This window comes from Gadus macrocephalus, chromosome 8, assembly GCF_031168955.1.
Source record: "Gadus macrocephalus chromosome 8, ASM3116895v1".
NCBI lineage: Eukaryota > Metazoa > Chordata > Actinopteri > Gadiformes > Gadidae > Gadus > Gadus macrocephalus.
The window spans coordinates 8,949,838-8,958,809 of NC_082389.1; the positions used below are offsets into that span (position 1 = coordinate 8,949,838).

Consider the following 8,972-nt stretch of genomic DNA (forward strand, 5'->3'; position numbering starts at 1 on the left):
CGGCAACCCGAACCGACTCGGAGACAATGTCATCTCTGTCACAGAGGCACAGAGGGCGGCCGCTTTTGATGCAGCTAAACTCTAGGTGCGGATGGGAGAGGAAATGGAAAAGAGCCGTTGACCTTTCGGGTCGATGAATATTTAAGAAAAAAGCAAATAAAGCCAGCCCCTGTGCTGTGTCCCTGCCCCCCTGCTCAATTCAACTGTATTCGGAGGGGGGGGGGGGGGGGGGACCTCTATGGGGCTGGCTGGCTAGGTGGGCAAGAGGAGCGTCTAATGAACACACACCGTCGCCATTGGAGGATTTGATCGATAAAATAAAATAGATGTCTTGTGAATAAATGCTTGTATGTGTTTTCCTGAACCGTCTTTATGCCTTTCGGATTTCTGCGGACATATTTCAGTCTTCAAATGAACTGAATAGTATTGGGTTTCAAACTATAAAAAATTAATGGTGTTCGATGATATTATTTTCAGTATAATGGTTGCCGAACAAAAAATGTCATGCAGTGTTGTTTAATATGTGTAGTCAGGCAAGTAGGAGAGGAGAAAGCAGGAGAGAATTCAAAAACAGGCTAATTCTAAACAACTGTTCTCTACTAATCTGAGGAACACACAGCTATCAAGAGGGTGGATGTTCACATAGCGATCCAACAACTAATCGAACACAGTACACTAACCCAATCTTATCCTACCAACTAATCCCAACATCCCATGACTCAAAATGTCCGCCTCACACTCTCCTGAATATATCTCCGAGCTGTTCACATTCCACTTCAGCCCTCCACACCGTCCAGCACTTCAGCACCAGGGTCAGCGACCGTAGCTTGGGTAGCCGGATCGATGACTACCACGAGAGCCGTGACCCCCACATGACCCACCCTTGAACCCCTCTCTAAATAATGCTCGGCTATTGACGTACACACACACACACACACACACACACTCCCTGTGCCTTTGTCCGCCTAGTGCCTACCAGGTGGTGGTGGAGGAGGAGAGGCCTCGGCGAGCGCGCGGCACGGCCGAGATCCTTCGCTGCTACCCGGTGCCCATCCACTTCCAGAACGCCACGGCGCTCAACTCGCCGTACTACTTCACCGCCCAGTTCCCGGCCGGCGGCGTCCAGGCGGCGCAGCCCTTCACCGTGGGGGACAACAAGACGTACAACGGCTACTGGAACGCCCCGCTGCTGCCCCAGAAGAGCTACAGCGTCTACTACCAGGCCGTCAGCACGGCCAACGGGGTGGGTGACGCCTCGCGCCACACTGGCTCTCTGTGTTCTCTGTCTCTGTCTCTCTCCCGGTGTCTCTCTCCCGGTGTCTCTCTGTATCTCTCTGTTTCTGTGTCTCTCTCGGTGGCTCTCTGTGTTCTCTGTCTCTGTCTCTCTCTCACTGTCTCTCTGTATCTCTCTGTTTCTGTGTCTCTCTCGGTGGCTCTCTGTGTTCTCTGTCTCTGTCTCTCTCTCGGTGTCTCTCTGTTTGTCTCTGTTTCTGTGTCTCTCTCGGTGGCTCTCTGTATCTCTCTGTGTCTCTGCTTCCGTCTCTCTCTCTCTGTCTCTCTGTCTGTCTCTGTTTCAGTCTCTTTTTCAGTGTCTCTGTATCTCTCTGTGGTCTTTTTCTGTCTCTCTCTCAGAGTCTCTATAGCTCTCTGTGTTTCTCCTCCTTCTCTTTGTCTGTCTCTCTCTCTGTCTCTATCCCTGCCCCTGTCCCCGTCCCTGTCTCTCTCCTCTCTCTGTCTTGTCAGGGAAAGGTTCACACTTTGTGAACCTCCAAGTTCATCACACTTTGTTCTGAACATCAGGGAACAGCATATTGGGCTTTAAAAGTGCAAGGACACATAGTGATATTGGGTCAGAGCACCAGACTACGGATTACAGGGTGTTAGTCGAAACTAACACACACACACACACACACACACACACACACACACACACACACACACACACACACACACACACACACACACACACACACATGCGCAAACACACACACGCAAACACAACCATGCATGGGGCCTCTTATAGACATGGGCAGTGCTGTGGCGTTACTGTCTGCACTCTAATAAGGTGAGCCTGTGCCGGGGCCCAGAGAGCCTCCTGCACTGTGACACATCCCCCCCGCCCCCATTATGCAGCCCCCTCGCTCCGCCCGTCTCCTCCAATGGGGGAGCCCGCCACACATTCCAGACACCGCTTTGATCAACCGCACATAAGACACCGGGGTCACTCGACCCCCACAGCCAGCCAATATTGGAAGCGATGCAACGATAGCAACAACAACAACAACAACAACAACAACAACGGGGACGAAAATCCGGCAAGCGAGCAGGGAAGGGACGAGAGCGCTTTCCCGATCGTTGGGGGGTCACAGCTTCTGTCATCGAGTGGCACCCCCCCCCCCCCCCCCCCCGTGTCGAGGCTAGAGGGAGCTCAGCGGCGAGCCGGGGCCTGGTGGTGGTCCTGAATGAGAATCAACCGCAAAGCAGGAGTCCTTCTGCAGCAGAGGCACGTCCTGAAGACCTGGGCGGTGCAGCCGACACGTGAGCCAAGAGCAGCTGAATACAATTAAAGAAGTTTGCTCTTCAGGGACGAGAGACAGGGGGAGAGAGGGAGAGGGAGAAAGAGAGACAGATGCTCTGAAACTTTTCAGGTTGAATTGCAGCGGTGCGATTTGGCTGATAATGCTCTGCCCGGGTACAAGCCGAACAAAGGAGCATTCAGTCTTTTGTAGCGGCGGTACAAAGACTCCACAGCCTTGAAAGAGAGTTTATTCAGGGTTTTATTATTCACCATTTGGAGCTGGCTGTGGTCAAATGCACCCTGTTTTGTTCATTAAGCCCGCACTGTCGCTGGAGTGTAACTTAGGCTTCAGTTGGAGGGCTGTGGATGTAGCCTAGCCTAGCTTTTTGCTTTTAAATTAAATTAATGTTTAAACAAAGAGGCACAAAGGAAAAATATTCATATTGAGTATCTTTTCTCTTAGGTTTCCATTCAATTAAAACCCTGGGGGGAAATCCAATTATGTTTCCCATTTACAAAAATACCTTTCCACAAGCCTGGGCAGAATCACATGAATCTGTGATGCGTGTGCCTCAAATCCCATTGATAATGGCAGGTCCACAGGTCAAGAGGTCACGTATTGCCTAATATAACCGGCGGAAAAAAAATCATTCACCCTGAGAACAAAGACAATCGTTCCAGAAAGGCGCTCTGCTCGTACTGACGCATAAAGAGTTCAACACATTATAAATTGAAATCCCTCTCTTTTTCCATCGCATCTTGATAATGCCTTCTGTGGTGGAACAGAAGTAAATTTGTCTAGCGGTCGAGAGCCCCAAACAGTGGGCCCACTCCAGCATTAAAGCAGGGAAACGTCCTTGAGGGCAGCGCTGTAGATAGGGATGCCACTGCTGCTCCCATCGGCCACCTCAGGAGGTAACTCGTGGTATAGCTGTGATTCAGCCCAGACTGTCTCAGCTGCCCACCAAAGGCCGATAAGCCCGGCGCAAACAGCGAAACGGTTACCATAGATAATAACTGAGAGCTTACAGAGCCTTAGTGTCGTGAGAAAATCAAGTCTTATGGACATTTCCTCGACATCTCTCCAAACGTTGTTATGTCCTCGCTGCCACTTGTATGTGTGTGTGCAAATGTCCAGCACAGCGGAATAGCAATAACACACTTGTCTGCCCACAAGATGCTATTCAGCGATAACAATGATCGCCAAGTATCTTGCATCATGAGAACGCATACGCTTATACCACATGGCTTAAGGTTTCAAGGGTAGTCCTTAGGTGTAGATTAAGATAAGGTACAAACGGTTCTGTATTATACTTCTCACTAACCTTAAATGCCTCTTTGTATTTTTGTGCTATGTTTCGACTGCAAGTGTTCGATTGTCGAGTAGATGCATGAATATGTAGATAAATAGATAGTAGATAGAAGGAAATATAGAAACAGGGCCAGAATGTCAAACACTTTAACAGTAAAACACGGCCTAGATTGAGTCACGAGTTGGCCGTATAGATGTGTGTAGTACTCCCCAAACAGCAAGAGGCACCTGATGATCGTACACAAGTGTAATAGTTTTGACAGAATGTTTTGGAGCCTTCGACTAGCGGCAAGGCTGTTCTGGGAGAAAAAGCTTCAAGACAAAGGATCTGTTATGGAACCCTGTGTTATGATTGCTGGGTCTTGTGTGTGTGTGTGTGTGTGTGTGTGTTGTGTGTGTGTCGTGTGTGTGTGTGTGTGTGTGTGTGTGTGCTGTGTGTGTGTGTGTGTGTGTGTGTGTGTGTGTGTGTGTGTGTGTGTGAGGGGTTGGGATATTTTCTAGTCACACTACTCCGTGTGTGGTGCGCTTTGTTCTGTTACTGTTTTTGTTCTGTAACTCTGTGTGTGTGTGTGTGTGTGTGTGTGTGTGTGTGTGTGCCGGTATATGTGTGTGTCTGCTTACCTCTAATTCCACTATTAACCCCCCCCCAACTCTGGTCTTGCCCTTGTCCCCCTCTTTATTTCTCCGTTCCTGCAGGAAACCAAATCGACTGTGTCCGAGTCGCCAGCCAAGGTAAGACCAGACTCTGTACGCTCCAGCGGCCGCGGGCCAACGATAACCTGTTCCCTCAGCGCTGTTTGTTAAATCAATGCAGCTCTACCTCCCTGCAGGCGCTCACCCCTGCTCTCCACGTCTCCCTAGTATCCCCCTGCCCCGATGTGGCGTGACCGCTAACATAATTAACACACAATCAGCGGACGCATGCTTTAATCCAAACATCGGGGTCGTCCAAACAGAACGTACAGGATGTAGTGTTGATTTTCTGAGTGCAACGTGTGAAGTGGGATTCCTCACAGGGATACAAATAACTTATCAAGTCAAGTCTAAAATACACTCATTGGGATGTAGCCACGTGTCGCGATGTGTCCGTCAAGCCCGCTGTCCCCCAGGGATCTCGACTCAGGGAGGCACGCTCACACTCTGGTCGTACCCCTCCGGAGGACTTCCCCTCACACGTCCCGCCATGTCAATCGCCGTCACGACGTGCCGTCACACGATGCAGACACACCACGAGTTTACCTCACGCGGATCTCTGTTTCCGCTTGGTTGGAAGAACCTTTCATTCCCAGTTCAAAAATTGCCACGTACCTTCAGATTCAGGCAATTGCTCTCAGGGGTTTGAGATCCTTTACCATGATGAACTAAAGATTATTTTTCTTGTGCTTTGCATTTCAAGATTTAATTAAAGATCTCGAAATTGTGTCTTTCTGTGCGGTTTTCCGACAGCAAAGTGTCTATCTCCATATGTATAGCCGGGGCCTATGAGAAATAATGACTTGATAAGGCTCCCCGTCATAATTGGATGGTTTGCTTCACTGTTGCATGGGGATTTGGATCTGCTTGTTTGGCTTGTTGTGAGCTTCAGTGTGGACTTCTCTCTCTCTCTCGCTCTCCCTCTCTCTCTCTCTCTCTCTCTCTCTCTCTCTCTCTCTCTCTCTCTCTCTCTCTCTCTCCTCTCTCTCTCTCCCTCTCCCTCTTCCCTCCTCTCCTCTCTTCCTCTCTCTCTCTCTCTCTCTCTTCTCTCTCTCTCTCTCTCCTTTTCCTACCTCCCTCTCTCTCTCTCCTTTTCCCTCCCCTCCCTCCCCCCCTCCTCTACGTGCATGCCTTCTGACGGGAACCCACTGGCTACCTCCACTCAGCCCGCCATTCTGGTGACGCAGCTCACCACGCCCTACGTCCGCATCGTGCCAGCCGCCGGTGGCAGCCAGCTCACAGGTCAGACACCCTCTACCTCCTGGTGGCTCTCCGGACGCCACCAGCTCTCACAAGCACAGTCTCTGGGCCGTCCCTGGGCCAGTTCAGGACCTCCACGTGGGGGTGAGAAGGCCTCACCGGGGGATGTGGTTCAGCCATGGGAAAGAGGAATCGGGGTCTGGGGCTGCTGCACGAGGTGTGTGTGTGGGGGTCGTGGGGGTGTGGGGGGTGTTTTTTGTGGAGGCAGTGGCTTTGGATTGTTGTGTGGTTGTTGTTTGTTTTGTGTCGGCCATTAAGTAGAACTGAGTGTTAGTTAATAAATGAACTGCATTTAATTTATCCCTGGCCGATCGCTGCCTCTTCCCAGCCTTGCTGGAACATGAAAGACCCTGTGTGAGGCTCGAATGTCATTAGTAGTGTGTGTGTGTGTGTGTGTGTGTGTGTGTGTGTGTGTGTGTGTGTGTGTGTGTGTGTGTGTGTGTGTGTGTGTGTGGTGGGGGAGGGGCTACAGAGGCGCTAATCCCCTTTCATGAATATTTCTTCATTATTTTTTAGGGAAGATTAGGCGTCTGTTTCCGCAGCTATGACGAGCATTAACACCAAGAAAGAATTGTTTTTAAGTGGCCGTCGTGCGCACGGAGGTATGACCCGTTAGTCGACGGCCTGCGTCTCTCTTCAGATAACCCTGATGATTAAAACAGTGTAGAGGCTTTGGGTTGTCAGTGTGTGAATGGAGAAACGACAAAGACACAGACAGGACTCTCTGCCTTTTAACGCTAGTTCTAGTCTGTGTGGGGACAGAAGCCCTGTGCCAGTCCTCTCCACGGCGGTGTGTGTGCGTGTGTGTGTGTGTGTGTGTGTGTGTGTGTGTGTGTGTGTGTGTGTGTGTGTGTGTGTGTGTGTGTGTGTGTGTGTGTGCGTGTGCAGTGTATATAAACGGCGGGCGTCGCTATCGCTAAGCCCTAAAGCACTTAAATCTCAATAGTCACCTGGGCTTTGAGCAGCAGTGCCCCGCTGCAGAAACAATATGTCACCCATCGGGAAGCTGGAAGGATGCAGTCTCTCCCTCTCTCTCTCTCTCTCTCTCTCTCTCTCTCTCTCTGGTAGGGGGGAGAGGAGGGGGGAGGGGGGGATCCCCCCACTCTGCCCCCTCTGGGTCTGACAGATTTGTCCAACATTAGAATTTGTCATTCTAAATTGATCAGCGCCCTCTCCCCTGCTGAGGGGTAGTGATGCGTGTTGTTTCAGGTGGACGCTTCGGATCCCCACAACACTCTCTGCTGCTTTTAGATGGGCCTCTTATCACACTCCTGGGGAGCGCCGCGCGCTTAAAACAAACGGCCTTCACCCCCCCCCCCGCCATCCCTCCCTTGCTCATTCTCTCTCTCTCCTCGCCTCCCTTTTGCTTTCGCTCTCGTTTACCGCGCTTTCTCTTATTCTCTGTTAGTCTCCTGTCCTCTTCCTCGCTCTCCCTCTTTCCTTCTCTATCTGTTATCGCTCTCATCCCCTCTCTCTCTCGGTGTTCTCTCTGTTTCTCTCTCTCTGCTACCCCTCACACTCTCTCTGTTTTCCTGCCTCGCTCCACGCCGCTCTGCCTCTCTCTCTCTATCTCCTCCGCTCCGCCTCGCTCTCCATCTCCTTTTCATCTTTCTCTCTCTCCATCTCTCTCTCCTCCCCTCTCTGTTTCCAGGTTATCCCCTTCCATCTCCCGAGTCGCCATCCAATGCGTTCCTTCTTTCTTTATTTATGTATTTTATTCCTCCATTTATTTATCTATTTATGTATTTTATCTCTGTGGGTATTATCTGCCTCTCCCCCGCCCCCCCCCCCCCCCCACCCCCCCCCCCACCCCTGCCGTTACGCTCCACAGTATTTCCGTGCGAAGCCCAGCCACCGTTTGACCCAAACATGATTAACTCAAGGGTAAATACAACACGCACTTATCTCTCCTGTGGCAGGGTAGCCTTCTCTACACCACCGGCCACTTAAGGATGGAGAGAGAGGGAGAGAGAGAGAGACGAGAGAGAGAGAGGAGAGAGAGAGAGAGAGAGAGAGAGAGAGAGAGAGAGAGAGGAGAGAGAGAGAGAGAGAGAGAGAGAGTAGGAGAGAGAGGAGAAGAAAGAGAGGAGAGAGCAGACCGAAAGGGAGAGAGAGAAAGGAGAGGGAGAGAGAGGAGAGGAGGGGAGAGAGAGACAGAAGAGAGAAGAGGGAGAGAGAGGAGAGGAAAGAGGAGAGGAGAAGAGGGAAGTGAGGTGGGGGAGGAGGGGGGCGATGGATGGGTTGTGAGCAGAGACAACAAAGGAGTCACTTACTCTGAGAATAAACAGCCTAATTGCGCCGCAACGCTCGGCTCGGTATTGATATGTTAGGGGACGGAAAAACACAGATAACTGGACGAACCGCCCGAACAGATGAACGGCCAATAAGTCAATATCGGGGAAAGTTTCAGCCCCAGCCTGTGGTGTCGCGTTCCGCCTGCATTGTGATTAATAGCCGTACGCGTGCATAAAACAACCCAAAAAAACACTGCAGATAGTAATGAACTGAACTTTGGTAGCACGACCCCCGTCATGATGGTATTATGATTAATTGACGTGTCCACCGGTTTTGTTTGTGTTTTTAATGAATGCCTGCTTTGGTTGTAATAATCCGTTTGCGGGGGTTGCCGGGCGGCTACAGGCGCGGCGGACCACGAAGCCCGACGCGGTGGAGCCGGAGAAGCAGACGGATCACACGGTGAAGATCGCCGGGGTCATCGCCGGCATCCTGCTCTTCGTCATCATCTTCCTCGGGGTGTGCTCTCTGATGAAGAAAAGGTATGACACGTCAAAATAAGAGGTCATGGTAGTAGGTCGTCGTTGACGTTGTTGTTGTTGTTGTTGTTGGTGTTGTTGTTGTTGTTGTTGATTTATTTATTTGTGATCTATAACCGCCCCCCCCCCCCCCCCCCCCCCCCCCTCCTCGTCTGTGAACAACAGTCTTATCAGTGTCGCAGTAAATCATTCATTTGATTATGTTGCTGCGCTCTATTAGTGATGTCTACAGCCGTGAGATACAGTGTGCCATGAAAGATTAAAACAAAACGCCTCCGACTCCGCAAGCGATCCAACTAGTAGGTAGAAATAGCAAACTTTGAGTCCCATAGGGGCGGCTTTTGGGGGTAGAGCGTACCAGATAAGGGAGTGCGACGGAAAGCCTCAGAGGCAAGGATGGGGATGTCCGCGTAGC

The 8,972-nt window shown here is 51.0% G+C and overlaps 1 protein-coding gene across 1 annotated transcript in view; it reads left to right on the plus strand.

The window, feature by feature from the left end:
* Positions 1-8,972, plus strand: part of LOC132462835 (receptor-type tyrosine-protein phosphatase mu-like) — a 151,054-nt gene that overhangs the window by 93,243 nt on the left and 48,839 nt on the right. The window contains 5 exon segments of the mRNA XM_060058595.1: positions 970-1,247; positions 4,527-4,562; positions 5,691-5,765; positions 8,424-8,437; positions 8,439-8,569. Of these exon segments, the coding sequence (XP_059914578.1) occupies positions 970-1,247; positions 4,527-4,562; positions 5,691-5,765; positions 8,424-8,437; positions 8,439-8,569 (534 nt within the window).